Source organism: Haliotis asinina, chromosome 5, assembly GCF_037392515.1.
Source record: "Haliotis asinina isolate JCU_RB_2024 chromosome 5, JCU_Hal_asi_v2, whole genome shotgun sequence".
In the NCBI taxonomy this organism is placed as follows: Eukaryota; Metazoa; Mollusca; class Gastropoda; order Lepetellida; family Haliotidae; genus Haliotis; species Haliotis asinina.
The window spans coordinates 66,226,321-66,254,225 of record NC_090284.1 but is presented as its reverse complement, the minus strand read 5'-3'; the positions used below and the strand labels follow the sequence as shown (position 1 = coordinate 66,254,225).

The window sequence follows — 27,905 nt, the reverse complement described above, 5'->3', positions numbered from 1 at the left end:
ATTACAAGGTACACAGAACACAAATCACATCGCATGAATTCTATTTGTTCATGGAGATACTCCATGCACGGCAATCTATTCAAATGACACAAATCTGCGTTAGGTTAAATAAGGGCAGCCATGTTTTCCTTCATAATATTTTCTCTCCATCTATTTTTCTTTCTACGTTTTGATACCTACTTATGACCACAGCTGATAAACAGAGTCTAGTCTATCTAGTCTAGTCTAGTACCAGAGCCACGTATGTTGATTTATTACTAATCAAGTTTGATCTTATTTTTTGCGTTTACATTCCACTCCACTGAAGAGAAGTGCCGTAACTTATGTATTTCATGAATTATTATGCATGGAAGGAACATATTCTAACTCGTCTAGGTGTTTTCCAGATCCATCGATGCATGCATTTCATTTATGATACTAATAGCCGATTGGTAATAACATGCATTCAAACATGCAAATTTCATGCAATAAACCTTACACATGTTTCATGAAGGTAACATGAAGGAAAAAGAATTGCTGTGTTCGGAATAATGACACAGTGATTCGTTTGGCACAGAAATACAATCCCATCGTTCCAAACTGTACACGTTTGGGGGTACCTTAATAGATAAATGGCAACCTCTTTTACCAAATTCAAGTTAGAAATACAGATGTGGTTTGTGGGAAGCAAATTCAGAAAATCTATCATCTTTAGACAGCCAATCTAGATACTGTTGTACCGTGCTGACTGCTCAGTTGAAACTGATTGTATGGAACCGACAAAAAACAAAGTGGTAGGGTGTAATTATCAATTGTATTGTAAGAATACAAATTAACACAAGTCATCACAGAGGTATCACAGAAGCAGTGTAAAACAGATCAATAATTACTATAATGGTAATATTCACCTCACCGCAACACTGGTCACGTTTACCTAAACACGCTAGAAAGTCAGGGAAATAACGATCTTATCACAGTTGTTTTCGTTGGTGTTAACTTGAGTAGGAATGTGAGATGGGATGCAAGAGTTCACTCCCCTTATACACCTAAGAAAATGACTCGTGGAGATTCTTCAACTCCCTGGGTCGGAATATAGTAGACAATATCAAAGGGTTGTAAACTGTAATACCCTACCGAAAAATGAAACACCACCACTACTTGATAGTCAGAAAAACAAACGGCACCAGAGGGCATTCGCTGGTTTAAAGTGACATCTGATGAATAGACACGAAACAACATATGGTGTTTGCTGAACAGACAGATATTACACATACATTTGTTAAAAAGGGACAACCTTTTAGAAACTCCCAGATACGTTGTTCAATGATCTCTTAGGGCGAGTGAGTGAGTTAGTTAGGTTTCACGCTGCTTTTACCAGTATTCACGGCGAGTTCACCAGAATCGAGCTTCACACATTGTACCCATGTGGCACATCGTACCCGCTCTTCCGCGTGACGAGTCAACGCTTCAACCACTAGACTATCCCCGAGCCCAAGAATTGTATTTTCCATTGTTCAAATAAATGCACGTCGAGATTTATCATCAACATGTGAAGCAACTGCAGCCTGACTGAAGGAGGGATTGCTGCATGGGTACCCGGCAGGCAGGAGAGGCAGGTAAATCCCCATTGTCCATGGAATGGAGGCCTAACTTGGTTTCTACAGTTAGTGATGGTGAGTTCATACAGTGAGTTGTGGTGACAATTTCACATGGTGCGTTATGAGATGAGTTCATATAGTGAGTTGTGGAAATAGGTTCATTTTGAGTTGCGATGATCAGTTCACATGATGAGTTGTGGAGATGAGTTCACATGGTGTGTTGTGACAATGAGTTCACAGGGTCAGTTGTGGAGATGAGTTCACGTGGTGTGTTCTGACAATGAGTTCCCAGGGTCAGTTGCACAGATGAGTTCACATGATGTGTTGTAACAATGATTTCATATGGTGAGCTGTGGCGATGAGTTCACATGGCATATTTCCTCGTCCATTCTCTGACGGTCTGCTCATATTTCGCTCGGTCAGTTTTGTACAGGCGGGCAATGTCTGGTTCTAAGGGGTCATCCGGATTGATGTCATCCACCAGCAAGCATCTCACACACAGTAAAACTGGAACGATGAAATTTAATATGTATGGAATTCCAACCCATGTTACAAAAACTGTAGACTGTCCTACCTAACATTTGTTACAATGTAAATACAACCAGACGTTGATATCACGTAGTTATTTCAGGTGTTTTATAGTTTGCTAGTGTCAGTCAAGGAAAACAATCAGTCCCGGATCTTTAAACTTATCTCCAGAAGATTCAATCGTGTACGAAGTCAACAATTATTGTTGGACACTGTCTTGGGTAAGACGACGGTATCATTCTCACCTTTGGCTATAGTTAGTGCTGGGCTCCACGCATCTTTGAGAATGTCCAGGTTGAGCAAGCCCTTCTTGCTAATGTTTGGATGATAGATACGTGTCTTGAACTGCACCTGTGTTAAGACAGATAAACAGCAGATTTTCCAGGCACAATGTCACGCATTTTCTAGTGTCACACATATGCCGATATGTTTAAGAATGGTGTCAATGTTTATGGATATACAACTATTATTCAGGGAAAGTTTTATTCGTTTCGACAAAGATGACTGTTTCAAGAGTCGTCGGATGTGATGACTAGTTGAACCAACGTATGGAACATTGATGGTGAAAGGGTTATCTCCCTAATACTTTTCTCTAGATACAATGAATAGTCTGTCCCTTCGTCAACAAGACCATCAACAAGACCCTCGACCCAATAACCAAGACGCCTCGACAACTAACAGTCCCATTCACCATTACTAATTTAGTTTCCCACACAACTTGGAAACTCCACTAACTGCACATGCACCAGCCACTGGGGTCGACACTATAATTATACAAGCTGTATAAATTGTTCATACGAAAGCTGATCATAAACTGTTGAAAAGCCAAACATCGTATCTTTCATTACCAAAGCTTTAAAGGGTCCTATTCTTAGACAGTTGGAAGGTATTTCTGTCGGTAGGGGACCTAAAGAGTTTTAAGCAAGGGGGCTAAAAGGGGTATTTTACTTTAGGGAGGTGAAAAGTCATTCTTGCGGTAATTCAAGGTAACTTTTAGGAGTTCTTAAAGGGGGCAGAAACAGGTTTGTAGCTTTATGGAACTAACAGGCAAATCGTATCATTGTGGGTATAAAGGTTTAGCTAAGTGGTTTCAAGGGTATATTTCGTTATGCTGAAAGGGGAATGAGGTCATATTGATATCTTACCTTTGGTTAATACAGAAACAGACATATTACCTTAGGAGATTTAGACTGGTTTCTTACCTTGGGAGGTTTAAACGGATAGTCCATGGGAAAGCCCACGTCCAACATAAAACTCCCACCTTCGTAGGGTGTACCAGCCTGGCAAGGGAAGTCAGAGTTAAATGTAGCAGGAAAATTTATGATTGCAATGCCCCACAACATGCATGTTACTGTGTCCTCAGTCTATCCTTGTCATATCATCAACTCCAGAGGATAAAAGTATTTATAATGCTAATTTAGTTTGAGTGAGTGGTGGAGATTTTACAACGCTTTTAGCAAAAGAAACATCCAGCATTGTCACGGCGGGGGACACAAAATTATGGACTTTACACACTACACTCTCTAGTACACCGCCTCACCACACCACCATCTCCCCGCTTGTTGAAAACAATAGGTGACTGATAGACTATTATATCCTAGTGTGTACAGGCCACGCATATCGTTTTCATATGGATGGAATAATTGTCTTGAGAGCAGAACATTAATGGTTCGATCCCGGGCCGTTTCATACATAAAGGGGATTAAAAACGGTGCTTGTTACCCAGCCTTGTGTTCGGCATTACGGAGTCAGCATAATCTGTCCAGTTTGTTGGTTGCATTTTTCACAGGGGCTTGTATCAGTTAGAAACAGTGTTAAAAAGGCATAAAGGTGTATACACTCTACTCTAGTATTATATAAACAGATAGTATGGGGTGGGGTCTATACATCGATGTGTCCAGTGGACCACAGCATGAGCATCAATGTACACATTGGGGATACGTCATCCAAGTCAGCAAGCCTGGCAACTTGATCCCGTTAGTCGTCCTTAACGACAAGCTTGGGTTGCTGAGAACTAGTTCTAACCCGGATATCCACTGAAATATTCCGTCTGATGCAATTCAGTTTAAACTGTGACAAACGCGTACACATTTACATACACTCATGGACATATGCATATAGGGACAATAATTCAGCCACATATCCCTCAAACCACTGATTTAGTTTGTTGGAGTGCTTTGATCACCGATGAAACGATATTTATTGAACAAAGTGAGTGAGTGAGTGAAATTTTACGCTGCATCGGCAATATTGTAGCCATATCGCAATGAGAACAACTCGACTAAAATTATTTTATGTCTTTTCTTATAAAACGTAGGGGTAAGCAATATATGAAATATGATTTGCTTTTAAGTCCTGGGGTCTCTTAGGTTAGATTCCATTGACAAATGTGAAGACGAATACTTTGACATTTATACATACCGGACCCTCTATGGTGGCGTCCCATTTAAAAACTGCAACAGACCAAATTCTAAATGGTAACAAAAACAAAACAACGCGATTAAAGTGTCGATGCAAACCGCGGTCGTTGCTCACCTTTCTTTCAGCATTGATCTGTATTTCGTTTAAACGTAATTAATTTGAATCGAGTGTGGTATAAAAGTTATTGAAATTTATCAACGACATTACGCTCCTTTGCATCGACTATCATTTTCGTTTGAGACGGATGTAAAACCAAACACAATTACTGTTACCACAAAGTAAATTGGGTAATTATTCATTGGAATCATTTCTAAATCTTTAATAAGAGCGCACATAGTTCCGTCATTAGCGAACGTGACTAGCTAACAATCGTCAGAGGTATGGTGTATTTCAAACAATCAGTAACAGAAGGAGATTGATAGTCTTTCATTCATCGCTGAGAAAAACGTGTGGATTAAAATACATTCAAAGCAAATTTGTCATAAATCCGTTTATAAACTCTCCTTTAGGAAATAATAAAATGGCCAATACAACAATAAATTTCGTTTACCTACCATAGTCTGCGAAGGGTCTGAAGGATATTCCTTCTATAGGATGTTCCACACAATCCTGCCATTCCTGTATGTATAGGTCATGTTAATACATGATCGAATCGATTATAGCAACAATAACGTGAATGGATGAAAAACGACAATAATAACAATATTAATTTGTTTACTTCAATACACACCTGCTATTGTATATATGTATGTACAATGCCCAATAACTGCTGTATACAGTGAATAAACCTCCGATTTCATAACACAAAACCACAAACTTACAATGCGGAAGTGAATATATATATATATATGCTCGTTCGCTGCTTCCATGAAATAGCGATCAAGAAATTGGCCTAGATATGTAGCTTAAAACGAAACTGATATAGATATTGGGTAACAGTACTGCCATCGTAGATCACTGTACCTTGTATATTCGCTTCATAGCCATGATTCCCAGGTGGAATTGTGAAATCAGCTTAGATTCGTCATGGTCTAATTTTGTGTAGAGAATGTTTACCAAGTTACCTCCCCTTCATCACAGTGCGTGAAAGGAGGTGTGTGAAGCGGACGTAACCTATAGTTCACCTGACGCTTGCTAATTGTTTTCTGATGCTGTTTGAAGACACATGTGTAATCACAGAGCGTCAGAGTTATATATTCATTTTCTCACACAAACAGGGTTTCACAGCGAATATTGCAATTTATTCACAGATGAAAACAGAGCGTGTCCTTCCTGTTTGAATACAATGGAGATTAGAACTGCCTCACATATGTGCAAATGTTCATAACAAGCCGGATGGGGAAAGTCGAATGGACGTATTGGTTTACTGGAAATCTGTTATATACAACTGATCTTATGAATAACATGTCAACACTGCAAGTGAAAGCATCATTTATGTACTGTAGTATGATGAATTAGATATGTTCATTATGATCACACTATTCTTCGAATGCTCTAGTTCCTACAGAACGATGAAAATGGAGATTGTCTTACCTCTGTGATTGGAGATCCATTGTGCTTGGGGCGGCTTCATTGGCTGTGTAACAATATAAAAGCCGTTTTACATATCATATGCACATGCGTAAAACAGATCCACATTCTACCCGCACAAGTTCATAAGCATTTTGAGTTATATGACAACTTTGCATCGAAAACAGTAAAATGCACGTGTTTTGCAAGTAAGGGTAAAATGCACGATATAAAAACTAACCTCACATCGGGCACATAGTCCTTCACCAGGAAACCACTTTACAATGTCGAAGTCAACTTCAGCAGAGCAAGAGAGGGCCATCGGAATGCTGGCATTCTCGATTTCTAGTTGTTGTTTTTCAGTGAGATCAAATTGAACGAGGAGAAAGTTTCTTTTGCACGTCAGTATATAATGTACGAGTGAATATCTCTGTTCAAATAAATCAGAAGGCTGGTGACGAAAATGATATAGACTTGATTCAAAGGATATTTCTTTACACCACATGCTACTGATACGTGTACTTTGTATAAGATGTTTTCGTCAAAATTGTCGTTACCTTCATATTACACAGAACACAAATCACGTCGCATGAATTCTATTTGTTCATGGAGATACTCCATGCACGACAAGCTATTCAAATGACACAAATCTGCGTCAGGTTAAATAACGGGAGCCATGTTTCCTTCTTAATATTTTCTCTCCATCTATTTTTCTTTCTACGTTTTGATACCTACTTATGACCACAGCTGATAAACAGAGTCTAGTTTATCTAGTCTAGTCTAGTACCAGAGCCACGTATGTTGATTTATTACTAATCAAGTTTGATCTTATTTTTTGCGTTTACATTCCACTCCACTGAAGAGAAGTGCCGTAACTTATGTATTTCATGAATTATTATGCATGGAAGGAACATATTCTAACTCGTCTAGGTGTTTTCCAGATCCATCGATGCATGCATTTCATTTATGATACTAATAGCCGATTGGTAATAACATGCATTCAAACATGCAAATTTCATGCAATAAACCTTACACATGTTTCATGAAGGTAACATGAAGGAAAAAGAATTGCTGTGTTCGGAATAATGACACTGTGATTCGTTTGGCACAGAAATACAATCCTATCGTTCCAAACTGTACACGTTTGGGGGTACCTTAATAGATAAATGGCAACCTCTTTTACCAAATTCAAGTTAGAAATACAGATGTGGTTTGTGGGAAGCAAATTCAGAAAATCTATCATCTTTAGACAGCCAATCTAGATACTGTTGTACCGTGCTGACTGCTCAGTTGAAACTGATTGTATGGAACCGACAAAAAACAAAGTGGTAGGGTATAATTATCAATTGTATTGTAAGAATACAAATTAACACAAGTCATCACAGAGGTATCACAGAAGCAGTGTAAAACAGATCAATAATTACTATAATGGTAATATTCACCTCACCGCAACACTGGTCACGTTTACCTAAACACGCTAGAAAGTCAGGGAAATAACGATCTTATCACAGTTGTTTTCGTTGGTGTTAACTTGAGGAGGAATGTGAGATGGGATGCAAGAGTTCACTCCCCTTATACACCTAAGAAAATGACTCGTGGTGATTCTTCAACTCCCTGGGTCGGAATATAGTAGAAAATATCAAAGGGTTGTAAATTGTAATATCCCACCGAAAAATGAAACACCACCACTACTTGATAGTCAGAAAAACAAACGGCACTAGAGGGCATTCGCTGGTTTAAAGTGACATCTGACGCATAGACACGAAACAACATATGGTGTTTGCTGAACAGACAGATATTACACATACATATGTTAAAAAGGGACAACCTTTTAGAAACTCCCAGATACGTTGTTCAATGATCTCTTAGGGCGAGTGAGTGACGGGTTAGTATTGTTTTACGCTGCTTTTACCAGTATTCACGGCGAGTTCACCAGAATCGAGCTTCACACATTGTACCCATGCGGCACATCGAACCCGGTCTTCCGCGTGACGAGTCAACGCTTCAACCACTAGACTATCCCCGAGCCCAAGAATTGTATTTTCCATTGTTCAAATAAATGCACGTCGAGATTTATCATCAACATGTGAAGCAACTGCAGCCTGACTGAAGGAGGGATTGCTGCATGGGTACCCGGCAGGCAGGAGAGGCAGGTAAATCCCCATTGTCCATGGAATGGAGGCCTAACTTGGTTTCTACAGTTAGTGATGGTGAGTTCATACAGTGAGTTGTGGTGACAATTTCACATGGTGCGTTATGAGATGAGTTCATATAGTGAGTTGTGGAAATAGGTTCATTTTGAGTTGCGATGATCAGTTCACATGATGAGTTGTGGAGATGAGTTCACATGGTGTGTTGTGACAATGATTTCATATGGTGAGCTGTGGCGATGAGTTCACATGGCATATTTCCTCGTCCATTCTCTGACGGTCTGCTCATATTTCGCTCGGTCAGTTATGTACAGGCGGGCAATGTCTGGTTCTAAGGGGTCATCCGGATTGATGTCATCCACCAGCAAGCATCTCACACACAGTAAAACTGGAACGATGAAATTTAATATGTATGGAATTCCAACCCATGTTACAAAAACTGTAGACTGTCCTACCTAACATTTGTTACAATGTAAATACAACCAGACGTTGATATCACGTATTTCAGGTGTTTTATAGTTTGCTAGTCTCAGTCAAGGAAAACAATCAGTCCCGGATCTTTAAACTTATCTCCAGAAGATTCAATCGTGTACGAAGTCAACAATTATTGTTGGACACTGTCTTGGGTAAGACGACGGTATCATTCTCACCTTTGGCTATAGTTAGTGCTGGGCTCCACGCATCTCTGAGAATGTCAAGGTTGAGCAAGCCGTTCATGCTAATGTTTGGATGATAGATACGTGTCTTGAACTGCACCTGTGTTAAGACAGATAAACAGCAGATTTTCCAGGCACAATGTCACGCATTTTCTAGTGTCACACATATGCCGATATGTTTAAGAATGGTGTCAATGTTTATGGATATACAACTATTATTCAGGGAAAGTTTTATTCGTTTCGACAAAGATGACTGTTTCAAGAGTCGTCGGATGTGATGACTAGTAGAACCAACGTATGGAACATTGATGGTGAAAGGGTTATCTCCCTAATAATTTTCTCTAGATACAATGAATAGTCTGTCCCTTCGTCAACAAGACCATCAACAAGACCCTCGACCCAATAACCAAGACGCCTCGACAACTAACAGTCCCATTCACCATTACTAATTTAGTTTCCCATACAACTTGGAAACTCCACTAACTGCACCTGCACCAGCCACTGGGGTCGACACTATAATTATGCACGCTGTATAAATTGTTCATACGGAAGCTGATCATAAACTGTTGAAAAGCCAAACATCGTATCTTTCATTACCAAAGCTTTAAAGGGTCCTATTCTTAGACAGTTGGAAGGTATTTCTGTCGGTAGGGGACCTAAAGAGTTTTAAGCAAGGGGGCTAAAAGGGGTATTTTACTTTAGGGAGGTGAAAAAAATCATTCTTGCGGTAACTCAAGGTAACTTTTAGGAGTTCTTAAAGGGGGCAGAAACAGGTTTGTAGCTATATGGAATTAACAGGCAAATCTTATCGTTGTGGGTATAAAGGTTACGTAAGTGGTTTCAAGGGTGTATTTTGTTACCCTGAATGGGGAATGGGGTCATATTGATATCTTACCTTTGGTTAATACAGAGACAGACATATTACCTTAGGAGATTTAGACTGGTTTCTCACCCTGGGAGGTTTAAACGGATAGTCCATGGGAAACGCCACGTCCAACATAAAACTCCCACCTTCGTAGGGTGTACCAGCCTGGCAAGGGAAGTCAGAGTTAAATGTAGCAGGAACGTTTATGACTGCAGTGACCCACAACATGCATGTTACTGTGTCCTCAGTCTATCCTTGTCACTTCGTCAACTCCAGAGGATAAAAGTATTTATAATGCTAATTTAGTTTGAGTGAGTGGTGGAGATTTTACAACGCTTTTAGCAAAAGAAACATCCAGCATTGTCACGGCGGGGGACACAAAATTATGGACTTTACACACTACACTCTCTAGTACACCGCCTCACCACATCACCATCTCCCCGCTTGTTGAAAACAATAGGTGACTGATAGACTATTATATCCTAGTGTGTACAGGCCACGCATATCGTTTTCATGTGGATGGAATAATTGTCTTGAGAGCAGTACATTAAGGGTTCGATCCCGGGCCGTTTCATGCGTAAAGGGGATTAAAGACTGTGCTTGTTACCCAGCCTTGTGTTCGGCATTACGGAAATAAATGACTGGTGGGAGTCAGCATAATATGTACTGTTTGTTGGTTGCATTTTTCACAGGGGCTTGTATCAGTTAAAAACAGTGTTAGAAAGACATAAAGGTGTATAAACTCTATTCTAGTACTATATAAAAAGATAGCATGGGGTGGGGTCTATATACCGACGTGTCTTTCTAACACGGTTTCTAAGCGATACAAGCCGCTGTGGACTTTTTAATGTCGCAATCAGCAATATACCAGCTATATATGTGGCAGTGGTCTGATTTCAGTGGTTAGATTTCATTGACAAATGTGAAGACGAATACTTTGACATTTATACATACCGGACCCTCTATCATGGCGTCCCATTTAAAAACTGCAACAGACCAAATTCTAAATGGTAACAAAAACAAAACAACGCGATTAAAGTGTCGATGCAAACCGCGGTCGTTGCTCACCTTTCTTACAGCATTGATCTGTATTTCGTTTAAACGTAATTAATTTGAATCGAGTGTGGTATAAAAGTTATTGAAATTTATCAGCTAATTTTATCGACTATCCTTTTTTTTTGTTTAAGACAGATGTAAAACCAAACACAGTTACTGGTACCACAAAGTAAATTGCGTAACTGTTCAATGGAATCATTTCTAAATCTTTAATAAGTGCGCACATAGTTCCATCATTAGCGAACGTGACTAGCAAACAATCGTCAAAGGTATGGTATATTTCAAACAATCAGTAACAGAGGGAGATTAATTGTCTTTCATTTACCGCTGAGAAAAACGTGTGGAACTAATGAGATTAAAATACATTCAAAGCCAATTTGTCATAAATCCGTTTATAAACTCTCCTTTAGGAAATAATAAAATGGTAAATACAACGATAAATTTCGTTTACCTACCGTTGTCTGCGAAAGGTCCAAAGGATATTCCTTCTGTAGGATGTTCCACACAATCCTGCCATTCCTGTATGTATAGGTCATGTTAATACATGAATCGATTATAGCAACAATAACGTGAATGGATGACAAACGGTAATAACAATAGTGATATACATTGTACAATAATGTACCTACTTCACTAAACATCTGCTGTGGTAAATATTTATGTACATTATCATATAACTGCTATATACCCTGACTAAATCTCCGATTTCATAACACAAAACCACAAACTTGCGGAAGTGACAATGCGGAAGTGAATATGCTCGTTCGCTGCTTCCATGAAATAGAGATCAAGAAATTGGCCTAGATATGTATGTAAAAAGCAATTAATAAAGACATTGGGTAACAGTACTACCATCATAGATTATTGTACCTTGTATATTCGCTTCATAGCCATGCTTCCCAGCTGGAATTGTGAAATCAGCTTAGATTCGTCATGGTCTAATTTTGTGTAGAAGAATGTTTACCAAGTTATCTCCCCTTCATCACAGCACGTGAAAGGAGGTGTGTGAAGCGGACGTAAAGTTTGCAAATAGTTTTCTGATGTTGGTTAACAACAAATGCGCAAACACTAAGCGTCAGATTGACATTTTTATGAAACAAGAATGAACAAAAAAAAAGAATGACAGAAAGAGCAGCGCCTTTCCTGTTGTGTCCAGCATGGGTATTTCACAAAACGTCATGTTAAATGTTCCCATTTCCAATCTCTATTGAGACCCGTGAAGGCCCGGGGTTGAATACGAATTCATCAACCAATGCTTACCATACAAGGCGACTATGCTTGTCGTAAGGGGTGACTAATGGGATCGGGCGGTAAGGCTCGCTGACTTGGCACATGGTTGGCACATGGCATCGGTTCCCAGTTGCGCAGATCAATGCTCTTGCTGTTTATCACCGGATTGTTTGCGCCAGACCCTATTATTTACAGACCGTCGCAAAATGGCTGGAATATTGCTGAATGCGGTGTAAAATTCAACTCACTCACTTACTCAATCTCTATAGACTGCTCATCGCTGTCATTTCAGAAAACGATGTTTCAGTAAATATAGCAATTTATTCAGATCTAAGGATGAAAACAGAGCCTGTTGACGTCCTCAGAAATACAATGGAGATTAGATCCGACCAAGTATTTGGGCAGATATCACTAAAAGGGCAGCGGCGTAGTCTACTGGTTAAAGGCAGGGTTACAAACCTCAAATAAAACTCACGTGTTTCCATTTAGTTTCCCACTGGCTTCTCAGCATTGTAGATGTGATCTGCCCTCGTGTCACTGGACTGTAACGTCTATGGGTGCCTGGCAAGAGACTGAGAGTGAAAAGGTTGGATTTTTCCCAAAAGAATTAACATATAGTAAATGTCCAACAACCTCTTCAAAACGTGTTTTGATAATTTGATTGGCATATAATAAACATCTTTACTTATTTTCTGAAAATATAGCCATCAGCAAAGCCCTGTACACCATGGTGTCAAGGGAGAGGGGTGGTGTTCATTCTCCCAGCCTGCCTGCACAATAAAAAACTTTTTTCCCAGCTCATGGGCTTGTTTCAACGCACCTCCTCTTGTCACCTTTTGCTGTGAGTCCTCATACTTCTTTGTCCAACCTGAACCATTCAGTCAGCTTTGTGATATTTCACGGAATGTACTTGTATACTGCATTGCTTTGCATCAAACGACAGCTCTGACAAGGCAAGGAAGCCACACCCCAACTGTGTATATATGTTTGTACCCCAGCTTTTAAGCGTTCGTTCATCACGCTGAAAACCTGAGGTCGAGTGCCCACATGGGTAGAGTGTGCGAAGCCCATTTCTGGTGTAGCCCACCTTGATATTACTGCAATATTGCAAATAGCAGCGTAAAACTAAATTCACTCACTCCTAACACTAACAACCCGGATGAACAGGCTTGAACAGACTGAGGTGTTTCAGACTGGATGTCAGTTATACAAAGTTGATCCCTGTTGTGAAAGCTAACGCGTCACTTACTATGTTATTATATTAATAAAAATATGATAAATAGGATATGGCATATATGTTGCAGGCTGGCGGGATTCATTCTAATCACACATTTCATGGAAACCTAGTTCTTGAACTTGACTTACAGAACAACGGAAAGGGCAACCGTAGCCAGTGGTCGATTGGGAGTGACTGACCTTGTTAGTTGTATTACAATATAAAACCTGTGGTTAATATCATGAGCGTATACGGGAATATATCCACAGTTTAACTGCATAGGTTTACAAGAAGACGATGCATGAGTAAACATCTCTGTTCATGGAAATCGGAAGGCTGGTGACAACCAAGCAGACTTGGTTCCAAGGCACTCACAACAAGGAAATTCCGTACACCAAATGCCGCTGATCGCTATATCTCGAGGAAACGTGTAGTTTGTATAAGTATGTACTTCATGTTACACAGGAAGAACGTATAAATACTGTAAAGCTGGCATCTCACATAGAACAAATACAGCGGCTGTAACACAGTTAAGTGGTGTTCTTCTCCCAGTCTCTCTCAAACATGTAAATGTCGAAGAATTAACTTGGAGACAAAAACAAGATCAACAGTATTTTTTTCTTTGTTTTTGTTTTTTGTTAAGGTTTGTTTCTTTGTTCTTGTTTTTTTTTTTTTGTTTTTTTGTTTTGTTTTGTGTGTGGGTGTGGGGGGGTTGTTTGGGGGGTTTTTTTGTTGTTGTTTTTGTTTGTTTGTTTGTTTTGGGGGGTATTTGTTTGTTGTTGTTTTTTCTTTGTTTTGTTTTGTTTGTTTGTTTGGGGTTTAGGGAGGCTTTTTTTGAGGGGGGGTATTTTTTCTGTTTGTTTGGCTTTGGTTTTTTTTTTGTTTGGTTGATTTATTTTTTTTTTTTTGTGTGTGTGTGTGTGTGTGTGTGTGTGTGTGTGTGTGTGTGTGTGTGTGTGTGTGTTTAAAATAATATGGGCATTGCAGTGGCAACATCAATACCACAGACTTCCCACAAAGAACATATTATCAGTTTACATTATGCCTCTTTGCATTCAGTAGTGGTGGGGTCCATAGTGGTTAAAGCTTTGGCTCGTCATGCCGAAGGTTCGGGTTCGATTCCCAACAAGGGTACACTTTGTGATGCCCGTTTGTCGTGTCCACCGTCGTGATATTGCAAGAATAGTCTATAAGCGGCGTAAACCCGACTCACTCACTCTTTAATTCACTGGTTTTGGCATGTCGTTGTATATAGCAAAAATGGAAACAAGAAGCCGCACATCCTTTATTTGAAAAGGACGATCCACAGAGGTCCTAAACGAGGCTGTGTGCTGGTGTATACCTGAATCAATAATGAATGAGTGAATGAGTTGCGTAAATTTGAAGGTAAATTTGATACAAATAATTCAATAACAATTATCGACTTACATCAGTACTGTTGTATGGTGTCTTTCACGACATACAATTAACATATAGAAGAATTTGATCTGATTTAGCTCGCATGATAATATTCATGTCCAGTCATATATTCACAGACATCTGTAACTTTACTATTATTTCTTCTTGAACGACTGATGTTTTCTTTCAGATTCGGCGAAGTTTATGTGTTTCAACTACATCTTTGGGCGGAATACACGATTTGTAGAATTCCAATCCATCGAACTGGCAGAGCGTCAACGCTAAAGATATATCTTGTAGAATGTAGAATTATAGACGAATAGGGATTAGTCAATCAACAGTCAACACCGCACCGCTCCTTTATAACATATGTACACACATTTAAGTCAGAACATGATATACGTTATCATACAACAAGTTAACAACTGTGTGTTTTACATAAAAACAGAAGTGTTTTACGCCGCACTCAGCAATATTCCAGCTATATGGCGGCGGTCTGTAAATAATCGAGTCTGGACCAGACAATCCAGTGCCCAACAACATGAGCATCGATCTGCGCAATTGGGAACCGATGACATGTGTCCACCAAGTCAGCGAGCCTGACCACCCGATCCCGTTAGTCGTCTCTTACGACAAACACAGTCGCCTTTTATGGCAAGCATGGGTTGCTGAAGGCCTATTCTACCCCGGGACCTTCACGGGTCTCCCGGCAAGCATGGGTTGCTGAAGGCCTATTCTACCCCGGGACCTTCACGGGTATATCAGATAATAAACACATGTATGAGTAAGAGCTGGTGGCGATCTAAAGCATGTGTTTCATATCGCATTGTCTTCTTTAATTACAATATTTTAGTGTGGGTTAACATTCATATCTAAGAGTTTCTTCATTAATACATGAAACTGAATGATGTTACATGCCGAGCTATAGTCAACAAACAAGATTCTTACATCAGTACCACAATTTTCTAAATGTTGATAAATCCTGTTCAAAAGTGTAATGGTTGCATTTTCTACACCCCTACTGGCTCTGTAAGCAAATTGTAATGGTCTAAAAGCGGGTTTACTTGATTCAATAATACATTTTTAATCAACGTTCAGCGCATTTCATGGCGATAGAAGTCAAGGCAACAGGCCTGTAAGCATTGTTCATGGATGGATTTTCAGGGCACAGGGACAATACTGGACGTTTCCCAAAGAATGGGAACAGTTTAAACTGAAATTTGAAATATTTTTTTTTAAATATGAGAGATAATTGCCCTTTGCATGCTTTCAGTACAATACCACAGAAATTATATGGACCACAGGAGAATGCATGGAGAATGCATGGAGAATGCAATAATAACATCTTCGACTGAAATATGTATATCACCTGGAGGAAGAGAGTCTAGAACGGCTTTCCTATCACCTCAGGAATCTACAGAATCAAATCTTGAATAAATTGTATTTAACTCATTAGGGGAGGCGAAGTCCTCAGTACATTCAGTTTCTTGAGGCGCAGAAACATAAGGTGAAACACAATAAGAAACATCAGGAGATTAACTGGTAGTACGTTTATTTCATTCAGTTCTATCAAACGACAACAAAGGAAGAGTACGTTTCTGATTCTCATTATAAATTAAACTGTTCAGATTTTGCTACCGTGCGCGCTTCGTTTATATTTCGATTCCTCTTTCAACGGAACTGACAAGCGAGTGATCTCCCTTTGTTGGTGACTCGCGAGAGGATTATTGTAGAGAAAATCGGGAGGGATGACGTATCAGTTAACTTGTCTCGCAGTTTTTGCGATTTCTCTTTTGACGATTAGTTGTGCCAATAAATATACAAAGGACCTGAACAAGAAATGGCACGAAGATGAAGTTAATCCGTTCAGAAGTTTGAAAGTTAATCAACTTTGGGAAAAGGCCAAAAAGGTAAGAATTCATTTGGAACTGGATCGGATAGTCTAGGTCAGTGCCAAGATAGGGATTGTTCTACGACTACACGCTAGTTTCTTATCTTCAATAGAATGCAGGACAGAAATTAACTCACATTGACATTACGTGTTCTGAAGTCTGTACGACTATCTGAAGAAAATTTATTTAACAAACTAATCACAACGACTAATTTGTTAAATGTTTAATATTTCATAGAAATACCATGGATTCTTTAAGCATGGTATTGCTCTCGGTGCAGAATACGGACGACTGGATACAGTTGCATACAGCTCGGACTTCTAGACGTTATTATAATTCTCTAGGGGGAGGGGTTACCTGTGCAAACACGGCGTTGTGGTCAAATCAAGTACAGTTTACAGCTAATTCTGGGTACACTTAAAAAATTAAATTCATTTTAATTTGTGTTTGTTAGATAATTAGTCATTCAAGTGATCTTTTTATTGAAAACAAATACTACCAAATAATTTAGAGTGTAAGCCAATATCTTCTTTGTGTTTGGAGATAGAATGTATGTTTATGCAAAATGTGCACAGCAATTTTTCATGTTTATACCTCTTTAAAGCCAAATTCATACAGGGACTGAAATAGTTCTTAATTTCCAGGCCATGGCAAAATGGAATTGTGCAAACTTGAACTATTGTCAATATGCCATGCTGCCATGATTAAAATGATAAACTTAATGCTCAACAGTTAAACATGTTGAAGGAAAATGTGATAAATCTGACTAACTATTTGATTCAAAACCTATTTTCGTACACCCAAATCTTACTTTATAACCAGTGATACAATCACACTGCATAATATGGACATCTTGAATGCCTGTGCGGATTACAGGAAATCCTGTTTTAGATGATACCATAGTTTGTGGGTAAGTGTATGGATCCAACTGAACTATTCTTGCAGTCATGAAAGTGTGGAAGAAATCCAACCCTCAGGTTTGTACGATGTTGTCTGATTTGTTGAACATTAATTGAAAGGACATACTTGTTATGTTTTAAGTATAACTGTATTATCAAAGGTATGCCCTTACTTCCACAAGGGCACAAAGACACCCATATAAAAATCTGTCACTTTCATATTTACATCAATTCTTATAAATAAGAAGTCAACGGTAATAGCTTCAAAGATTCAGCCAGTCAGAAAACTAGTAGGGCATGGCCTATCTTAATGGTTTGGAGAACCATAAATGCGAAAATAAATCTGAATATGAGATATTGTGCTCTGAATAACAAGGTCATGTCTATCTACTTGCTTGGATTTCTCAAAGTGTATTATGAACATGTTGAGTACAAAGTTCAAAAGTAACATTCACATGTATAGCTTTTTTATGATTTTAAATGATATATACGAATAGAATATCCTACGTACACTAGTACTGTGCCCTTTGGCATGCTTGAATATCATGAATAATTAAGCTGTGTATGTAAGGTGCACATGGTAGAGCCTGTCATGCAAGATAATGGAACTGATACAATGATAAGAGCTGCTCTTATTTTGTTTCCTCCTGTCAGGTGTCCTTCATTTAATCATGTTGATCCCTTTGTTTCAAACACAGAAGTTACCTGAAGTCCACCGTCTAATTAACCTATGAGAAGTTGAAGCTGGTTGATACTGATGCATGTAATTTTTGTAAAAATACATCAGAAGACATATCACATATATTTGTTTACAGTGATTTAGTTAAAAACTTTTGGCAAAATGTAGAACAATTTCTAAACACCCACCTCTATTGTAATGTCTCCTTTACAAAATTCATTATCATGTCTAGCCAAAAGATTCCTTTATGTTTCAAGTATGAAACAACTTGAGCTTTCTTTTGAGGGATATCTTAGGTTATTTAAGCATATATGTATATTATATATGTATATGTAAATATATTGCTAGGAAAAACAATAGCTTAGATCCCAGCATAAGGAAGTGGAAACATGTATTTACTGTGTTATGGGTTGAGCACTGAAGTGTTCTTGCAATATCGGTTGATAATAGTATTTCTACTTTTCTAGTCCCTCCGTTTACACGAGTCAACCTTATTCCTTCAATCTTATATACTCTCATGAGAAACTTAAAAGATATTTTATATATCTGTGTATCTGTTAGAACCTTGCAAAACCCCAATGATGTGATATGTTTTGTTTTTTAATGTCATATGTAAGTTATATATGAATTATAACAGAATAATAAAAACAACAACGTTCATTGAGAGTATCAGCAATGTTTAGTAAGGACTGAAATCCTCAGTAGGATGTGCCACATACTGTTGGTCAGTAAATCAGCACTCATCCCATCAAACTGATCAGTGATCACAATAGGATCTCCAGAAATAATTACTGAGAGTCTCAAAGGAGAATTACTACCACACATTTCTCATATAGTCATACAATCAATTGGGCCTTGTAAGACCGTTGTCCATGTTGTCTGCAGCGACTGTCTGGCCCCCGTCTGGCGGACTTGTATGCAGATCTGCGTGTCCATGATAAGTATGAGATGGAGCTGAAGAAGTACCTACTGGACGATCTGGACAAAGATGGGATGAAGGAGGCAGAGACCAGGCTCCGTTTTAGGAGTGAGTAGTCAAGGAACGAGCCCATGATAACGTACCTCAATTCATCAGTTCTAAACCTTTATATAGAAACACTTCAGATTGTGTGTGTTTTGAGGATGAGGAATGTTTCTGTTCTATTTGTGGTTTTGCTATGTTCAGGTGTGCAATGTTCTTTTTCAAGTAGTATCACAGACATGAAATGTTTTTTTCGAAATTCCACTGAATATAAAATGGTTATTCCCTTCCTGTGAGTTCACATTACAATTTACTGGATTAATTTCTGTAACCATAATTCCACCACGTTTCACAAGTTGATGTTGTCCACATCCATAAATCTCATCTTTTACAGTGACTTATGATTGTCATAGTTAAAACCTGTGCAGTTAAAAGAACTCTTGACAAGTTGTGTTATAAGTAATTTTAAGATATGGAAGTGCAAATATGATGTTTGCATGTTCTTTATTTGAGTCCGAGCCATACACATCAGGAATCAGTTATTAAAGAGATGTTAACCTACTTGAACCAGGTGCAAACTATGGTGAAAACCAAGCCACACCAGACAAATACCAGATGCAATGTGTAATGAAAGAAATAGGCTTTTGAATTATTTAGATGTTTTATCCAGAGGTTGACATGCATCTTGGTGCAGGTTGGACTAATAACTAGGTTTTTACTTTGTCATACTGATATTGGGTTGCACCTGTGCAAGTAACAAAGCACTGAATTGAGCCCTACACACTGACTTCTTTAATGTCTGCTAGATCATGTCCATATGGTCTTGTTTTATCCAACAGATATTGTGAAGGAGTATGGAATGCTGGAACAGTTCAAGCATGTTGATCCTGAGATGTCTAATGACATTCCAACTGAGAGTGACTTTGACAAGACAATGGAGTTGGGTGACAAGAAGCTGCAGAAGATCTGGAAGAAAGCCTTGATGTCTGGATTCAGTGGTATGTCTTTGGTGAATTGTAGTCAGTTGGATTAAACTGTAGAGAGTAGCGAGTGAATGTGATCATCAGGGAGTGAGTGTAATCAACAAAGACAAATGTTGGAGGCTGGGATGTTATTTGCACACTGGTGGGCGGGAAGGATAGATTTTAAAGACCTTTTAAAGTTTCAGGTTTATGTAACAGTGTGTTCTCCATTTCTCAGTATTGATGGTAACACTTAGTGTACAGGAGTGGGCAGAACAAGAATGTGCTTACCATGCTTTGCTCATAGTTGTCCACTAGTTGAACAGTGTGTCCACTGTGTCTTATGACATATGGTTTTTGTGCAGATGAAGAACTGGACAAGTTAAGGATGGAGTTTTGGCACCAGCAGATGAAGATAGATGAATACAATTCAGTGAGAGATGACCTGAGTGGTAGGTGATTCTCTCCCCTGATCACACTGCAGGAGTTACTCCCCTTTGCTCTCTGTTACTCTGTTAATGGAAAAGATTTGGGAATCCACATGTCTCTCTGTTTTAAGGAGAGGCCATGAACATCAGAGTGAAAAGATCAAGTTCAGTGTCACAATATCCATGCAAGCTTAAAGTGAACGAACAAACATCCTGTAATTACATGTTTGTTTTGTCCATGCCATGCATACAGATACATGATTAACTGTACGTCCCTTCCATACATACAAACACGTGATTGACCACATGTCCTTTCCCCACATACAGATACATGATTAACTGCACGTCTATTCCCCACATATAGATACATGATTAACTGGACGTCCCTTCTCCACATACAAATAAGTAATCAACCACTTGTCCCTTCCCCGCATACAGACAAGTAATCAACCACTTGTCCCTTCCCTGCATACAGACAAGTAATGGTGTGTATGTCCTTGCAGAGATGGACAGCAACACTCTGGGGCGTACAAAGACAGATAGTTTGGACTCCATGTCACTAAAGGAAAAGAACAAAGATCTGAAGATGAGACACAAACAGATCAAGGATGGCTACTTGAAGCTGGAGAGTTTATCCGTCAATAAGAATCTAGAGTTTGAGGACCCTCGGGTCTACCAGCTGTGGGCAGTGGCCAAGAAAGCTAATATGTCCGAGGATGAACTCACATCTTTTAAGGTATGATTAGAATGGTCAACAAACTGGTGATGCCTCAGTCCAGATCTTTTAGTCATCGGCACTTGTGTTAGTTTTATTCAATAGATTGTATATATATGTAGGATTATATTTGATAGTGTGTTGGTTTAGTGAGTGAGTGAGTGAATGAGTTTATTTTTACACCACACTCAGCAATATTCCAGCTATATGACAGTGGACTGTAAATAATCAAGTCCGAACCAGGCAATCCAGTGATCAACATGAATTGTAAAGGTGTGTATAGGATGTTATTGAGCTTTTTCACTTGATGCAATAATTATTTTTCTGTACATCTGTTGTGCGTCCTCAAAGCATTGTGTTACCATTCCAACCTGTGAAGGTCTTGGGTAGAATAGGCCTTCAGCAACCCATGCTTGCCATAAAAGGCAACTGTGCTTGTCGTAAGAGACGACTTATGGGATCGGGTGGTCAGACTTGCTGACTTGGTTGACACATGTCGTCGGTCCCCAATAGTGCAGATCAATGCTCACGTTGTTGTCACTGGATTATCTGGTCCAGACTCGATTTTTCACAGACTGGCATCATATAGCTGGAACATTTCAGAGTGCGGTGTAAAACTAAACTGACTCGCTCGCTCACTCGCTCAGTCACTCACTCACTCACTCACTCACTCACTCACTCACTGTTATGAAACTGCTGAAATATTGCTAGAAGCAACGTAAAACTCACTCAACTGCAGAGAGATTAGTAATGTCATTTGATTAGTGAGTCCACAATCTCCACCTGTGATATATCCCAAGGAATACAGTCTTGAAGAATAAATGATGGAGTGATATCTGATACAAGTCCAGTTTTAGTGGAACTCTGCTGACAGATTCCAATGTATTTTAATAGTTTAGTTTTCAGTCTGGTGTCATTTCTCTTTCAACTGTGTCATGTCTGTCATTTTTTGTTTCAGAATGAATTGAAACATTTCGAACATCGAATCAGCAAACACGAATATATGAAAGACCAAGTATTAATGTCCAAACATGAACTGCGAGGGGAAGTGAAAGATGGGCAATATCCCGAAAAACATAGAAAATTAGAAGAGAAGGCTGATGAATATGGCAGAAAAGTAAGTTCTCTGTGTAAAGACCTTCACATCTTTAGTCATGATAGTCTCACATCATAGTTCTAGCTGCCAAATCCTGCTGTTTTTATCCCTTCGAATCATGCTTGTACATACAGGAAATGTATGGCTGTTTTTATCCCCCTCGAATCCTGCTTGTACATACTGGAAATCTTATGATTCACAAGGCTCAAGGCAATGGGATAGCCGAATGGTCAAAGCATTCACTTAGGATGCTGAATGCCTGCGTTTGATGCCCCACATGGGTATTATGTGTGAAGCCTATTTCTGATGTTCCCCTCGTCGCCCGTGATATAGCTGGAATATCGCTAATATATCATTACATCATTAATAGAGAAAGTCCTTGTAGATGTCATCTCAGTATTAAAATAGCACTAACATGGCTAGTACTACTACCAACAGGACCCAGTACATGATGCTTGTGATGGCCAACTAGAGGTGTGAAGTTGCAGAAATTTCATGATGCAATACATATCACGATATCTTGGAACGATAAGTTATGATCGATGCATGTTAAGATATGTTATTGTTAATGATTTTCTTTAAGATTGTATACCTTGATGAAAGTAATAGTGTAAATTTTCACGTAACCATCAGTTTCAAGTGAAAATGAACAGTTTTAATGTCATTGATACATATAGTGATACAATATACAATATATAGTGATTATCGACTGTAAAATGTATCATCATAGCTCTGTGGTCAACAGCATGTAGTCAAGGGTTCAGACCTAGCCAGTAGGGTGTCTTTGTGACCTGGTTGTAGTGCTGTTGTTCATGACATCAACCATTTGTCTGCCAGCCCAGATAGTAAATACTTCAGCTGGACAGGCATAAAATATTTAGCAGCTAACTGGGAAGCTCTGATTTTACTTCTTGGGGTAGCATGGTAAAGTATACCATATGTTCAGAAATTTGAACAATAAAAATGAATAGCTTAATATGTGGAATATCAAAACTTTTGGATTAATAGTAAAAATGAATAGATTTTTAACAGTTTTGCCACTTGTAATAAGCATTGTGTTGTTATAATGTTTTGATCAATTTCCTTTTCAGGTGAAGAAAATCCATGCTGATTTAAAAAAACAAGTTGATAAAGCTTTCAACAGACATACAGAGTTGTAGTGAATGAAGGCATGAATAGGTGTGAATGTGAAAACAGGCATTTAGTTCATGGAGGACTGAAACTAGTCTAATGTAAGAATCTTCAGAGTTTTATGAGATGTCAAATGTATGGCTTCATCAATGTATAGTTACTTTTGTAATCGATAGATCTGTTTGGCCATTTATGTTTATCTTCACAGAAACAATGATTTTTGCACAAATTAGCTTAGACATGGTTAAAATAAATTATGTTTAGTTGAATGAAGTAGGAAAAGGATCTTTGTCACCCGCTGGAAGTGTTAATTTTTAGAAGTTCTTTAACAGTTTTGAATACTGGTAGAGAAGTACCATACATATTCAAACAGCTCCCATCCAGTCTTTTGTTGCCTACGCTTGCCAATGTTAGACTTCTGGCATGAAATATTGCTCAGGCAAGTGTAAATGAGGAATATCCTACTCCAAATGAAAATATTTATTTGTATGAACAAAAGTCTGATCCCAAATTATTTTTACCATGTTTTTGTGTTGTCTTTTAACAGCTTGAGTGAAAAATGTCATCATTTTCAAATGTTTGAGAATAAGTCCCTGAAGAACTTGTTTTATTGTTGCCTATTTTGTTTTGTCATATTTCTGGAATAGATGCGATGTACAAAGTATATTTTTCATCTGTGTGAACATGTCAGATGACTATCATACCAAATCCAAAGTTTTCCTCCCTTTTTGAATGATGCTTTTCAAGTCCTCCCCGTCCTAGTTGGGAGGAGAGATAACTCCTACTGGCTTAGTTATACACTTTTCTCAAATTCAGTATGAGCAAGTAAATGTCTGTACTACCCTGTGTAACTAAATCTAGAAGGTGTTCTCTCATTGTTAATGTCTACTGATTGGATTTTTGGGTGGCAGATACATCCTCTTTTTCAGATTTTTTCCACATTACTCCTTTGAGAGGTATATTAGAGGTTGTTTAGGTGAAAGAAAAGCAAGTTCTATGGGAACACACTTTACATCACTAGCTTGATAATGGCATTAGTACCTACACCAAAACATCACACTCATTACAGTAAAGAAGTCGACTATCCACAGACTTAATTTTCCTTAATTCCTAGTAATATATTTCATAGCACCTCACAACTCACACAACAGAAGTATCTATGTTAAATGTCCTCCGTGAGTTTCTTGTGGTACACACTTGTTCTCTACAAGGATGTGGTTGTAAAAATCTACAAAATTTTATGATAGTGTTATGTTCAGAGAGTACCAGGAATATTTGGCCTACATCAAAGGCATGTATGGTGATATATGGTTATTTACCCACTGCACTGTCACTGTAACTTGGAGTGATTAGATGCATGCCGAGTACAACAGACTCTTTGCTGTTAGTGTGTGTAGGCATGTCTGGTTACGTCATGTAACAAAAGGTTAAGCAATAACTCATTACAGTCAAGGACAAAGCTTGCTTTGAGTAAGCAGTCAAAGCTTATGATATTTGTTAGCTGAGAACCTGACAAGTGTAGTGCTAATTCACCATCTTGCCTGAGGCTGGCCAGGGTGGTCATGGGTCGTCTGTCAGGCATGGTGATAGATATTTCATGTAGTGTATTCATGGAGGGATATCAAGGAGGGCTGTACATAACTGTTACAGAGCAATGTGATCGTAATTTAATCCTGATATATGCTGTGACATATTCATGACAATGACCGCGGTTTATGGCGTAGGGGATATTGAATAACCAGTGACAAAAGTCATCCAAGACTGTGTCATTTGTAAGCCATTCTTATTGGGGGAAAAGAAATAATTAATTTCATTTGTTTCAAATTAAAATGCAAGTGAGCTTATTTTTATGTTGTGACCCCCTCTTTGAGAACCATTACACAGAAACACCAGGCACACACACTTAGAAAACAAGGAAGCTCTTCAGATAAATGGTTACCTTCAAAAATGTAACTATGATTTCATAATCTCTACCAAATACAATATTGCTGTTTTGCATCATCCTCCAGAGTATCATCATCTTAACACATGGAATAAAAGATTATGAATCATACTTTCCTTGTGTATTTTGATACCATGTGACTTGATATTCCTATTCCATTCGTCAATTAATTATAATATCCTCTTTTGTTCTGTCCTGACTGTTGAAACATTTAAAGTTGTCAGCAACTGGCTATGTTTGTAGTAAGAGGTGACCAAAGTGGGTATGACTCCAGTAACCCCCAATAAGTATTGGGTAGATGCAGCATAAAAATGACATGTGTCAGGAGATTTGAAATTCCTTCTCAAATATATTACTCATACATAAAAGCCTAAGTGAAGAATTTATAAGTGACTCTAGCGTATGTAACATGGTAATTGAAATATCAAGCACTGGCTACTTATTACTGCCAGGCCGCCATTTACATACGAGGATTGGAAGCTTCTGTTTGGTTTATTTTTTGGCTTAATACAACATTGTGTACTGTTCCTCTTAGAGAATGATTCTGAGAGTAGAGTGTTAATAAAGTGCAACCTTGATGATGATCATGATTAAGCAGTGGGTGATGAGTTGATGTACCTGGTAGCGTAGACTGTAGTTATGGTGGCACTGTGCAATGTGTAGCTAGGTTTCTTACATTCCATATGTTTGACACAAAGTGACTTTTCTGAAATAAAACCGCAAAAGGGCTTATTACTTGCTTGTGTTTTTTCATTTATGTATTTTCGAATTTTTTGGTTCACTAAAGAATGAGTGAGTTTAGTTTTATGCCGCACTCAGCAATATTTCATCAGTATGGCAACCGTCTGTAAATAATTGAATCGAATGAATCAGGACCAGACAATCCAGTGATCAACAGCATGAACTTTGATCTACGCAACTGGGATATGACGATATGTGTCAACCAAGTCAGCGAGCCAGACCACTCATTTCCGTTAGTCACCTTTTACACTAAGGCTGGGTTACTGAAGACAAATTCTAACCCGGATCTTCGCGGGTAGGTTCACAAAAAACAAACCAGTGTTGGGTAGAGTAAAATAAAGTCAAACACATGTACCATGGCTCGTACATTGCACAAGTGTTTAGAGAGTGTGAGTGGGTTTGGTCTATGCTGCTTTTAGCAATAATTCAGCAACATCTCCGTACAAGGCACCATTTAAACACAAAACTACCCCACCGCATAGAAAACTACACAGTCCACAAAATGCAGAATTTATTACTAAAATTTGTATTCAGGTACATTTCAATAAATCATGGATATAAACCGATGAGAATTGTACAGTGATGTTCGACAAAATATTTGTAATATGAAAGTTATACTGTTCATATACACATTGAATCCACTGAACACTGAGATGCTATGATATATGCTCATGGAAGAAGTTTATATCGCAAGACATGTTTCTTTGTAACCCCAATTTAGACATTTATCATAGTCATGTTTTTATAATTAGTTTCACGCTTTGGACACACCACACTTTGGTTTTACATATGCACATCCTACGACAAAAAGCGAATTACACGTCATTAATCAAGCTCCAGTACACTTTTACTACCTGCAGCGCGATAACTTGAAAAAAAATCATTTCCATCCAAAGGTACCTCAACTGGCATTAGTTCACGGATGTCACGTTATTGTTATGCGGAATCCTGACATGCCATGCTATTATAATAAATACTGAGGAAAAAAAATAAGGGATCACTTGAAAGCACAAGTGTTCCTTTATTTTTTCCACGGCTTCTTCCCAAGCTTTGTATCGCAGAGCTTCTGAAGAAACCTGGAAAAAGCACTTGTGCTTGGATGGGATCCCATATTTTTTTCCCTCGGTATATTTTGGTCTTTATGCACCGACTATCAGTCGATTGGCCAGAAATACGGTTTGTTTGAGTCATGGCAGATGGTGACGTTTTTTGCTCATCAACACAACATATCTACAGCGGATTATCCTAGAGCCAGTACCGTTTGGTGGGGTTTCATTGGTCGTGTTGGGGTGCCTGATTTGACCTTTCATCAGACAAAATGTGAATGGACAAGGGTACATCACTGACATACCAGACATGGTTGTTATACCACACACCTCCATGTCCATCCTCTGAACACACGGCCATCACCAACAGTTCAAGGTCATATATATCACGCACACGTCGTTGGAAATTTCCTACATCAGCAGGGGGAGTCCACATCTCAATCCCACTGATCATTTTCCGTGGGTTGCAGAATACAGCAGAGATATCGTTCAGAACACAAACGTGATGAACTGGAATAAATCCTTAAAGCAACGCAAAAACTCAAGGTCAAATTCAACGTGTGGTACAGTCAGTGAGGAAGATGGCCAGTGGAGTTGGTTGGTGGAGTTGATCAGTTGGTGGAGGTGACACCTGAATTTGATATTATTGATACTTATGTGATTTCTTGATTGTATGCCAGAAGTTACAAATGACTGATCATCATAATACGAACAGTTATCAGCACTACAAATTGAGTACTTTTTCGGTTGAGTCCCATCCGGGATTCGAATTTGACTTTGTGTGCTGGCGATTAGGTGCCTGGCTCT

General features: G+C 38.7%; 3 protein-coding genes across 4 annotated transcripts; 1 reads left to right on the top strand and 2 right to left on the bottom strand.

The window, feature by feature from the left end:
• Window positions 1–779: 779 nt before the first annotated feature.
• On the bottom strand, window positions 780–5,596 carry LOC137285086 (uncharacterized). The gene is made up of 6 exons (XM_067817292.1): window positions 5,490–5,596; window positions 5,081–5,144; window positions 4,527–4,558; window positions 3,308–3,385; window positions 2,351–2,456; window positions 780–2,084 (listed from the first exon to the last, which is right to left on the bottom strand). Exons 1-6 carry the CDS (start codon window positions 5,511–5,513, stop codon window positions 1,942–1,944), a joined length of 447 nt encoding a protein of 148 aa, XP_067673393.1. The 5' UTR covers window positions 5,514–5,596; the 3' UTR covers window positions 780–1,941.
• A 1,775-nt stretch (window positions 5,597–7,371) lies between these two features.
• LOC137285089 (uncharacterized) lies at window positions 7,372–11,755 on the bottom strand. Of its 2 annotated transcripts, none has more exons than XM_067817296.1 (6): window positions 11,633–11,755; window positions 11,218–11,281; window positions 10,661–10,692; window positions 9,767–9,871; window positions 8,836–8,941; window positions 7,372–8,573 (listed from the first exon to the last, which is right to left on the bottom strand). In XM_067817296.1, the coding sequence occupies exons 1-6, from the start codon at window positions 11,654–11,656 to the stop codon at window positions 8,431–8,433; spliced, it is 474 nt and encodes a 157-aa protein (XP_067673397.1). In that variant the 5' UTR covers window positions 11,657–11,755; the 3' UTR covers window positions 7,372–8,430. The 2 variants fall into 2 exon arrangements, with proteins under 2 accessions (XP_067673397.1, XP_067673398.1); XM_067817297.1 differs by having other exon boundaries at window positions 9,794–9,871; window positions 11,633–11,743.
• Window positions 11,756–16,257: 4,502 nt separating this feature from the next.
• On the top strand, window positions 16,258–26,039 carry LOC137285085 (alpha-2-macroglobulin receptor-associated protein-like). The gene is made up of 7 exons (XM_067817291.1): window positions 16,258–16,516; window positions 18,962–19,103; window positions 19,877–20,035; window positions 20,365–20,451; window positions 20,931–21,163; window positions 22,101–22,259; window positions 23,330–26,039. The coding sequence occupies exons 1-7, from the start codon at window positions 16,355–16,357 to the stop codon at window positions 23,396–23,398; spliced, it is 1,011 nt and encodes a 336-aa protein (XP_067673392.1). The 5' UTR covers window positions 16,258–16,354; the 3' UTR covers window positions 23,399–26,039.
• The last annotated feature ends 1,866 nt before the right edge of the window (window positions 26,040–27,905 follow it).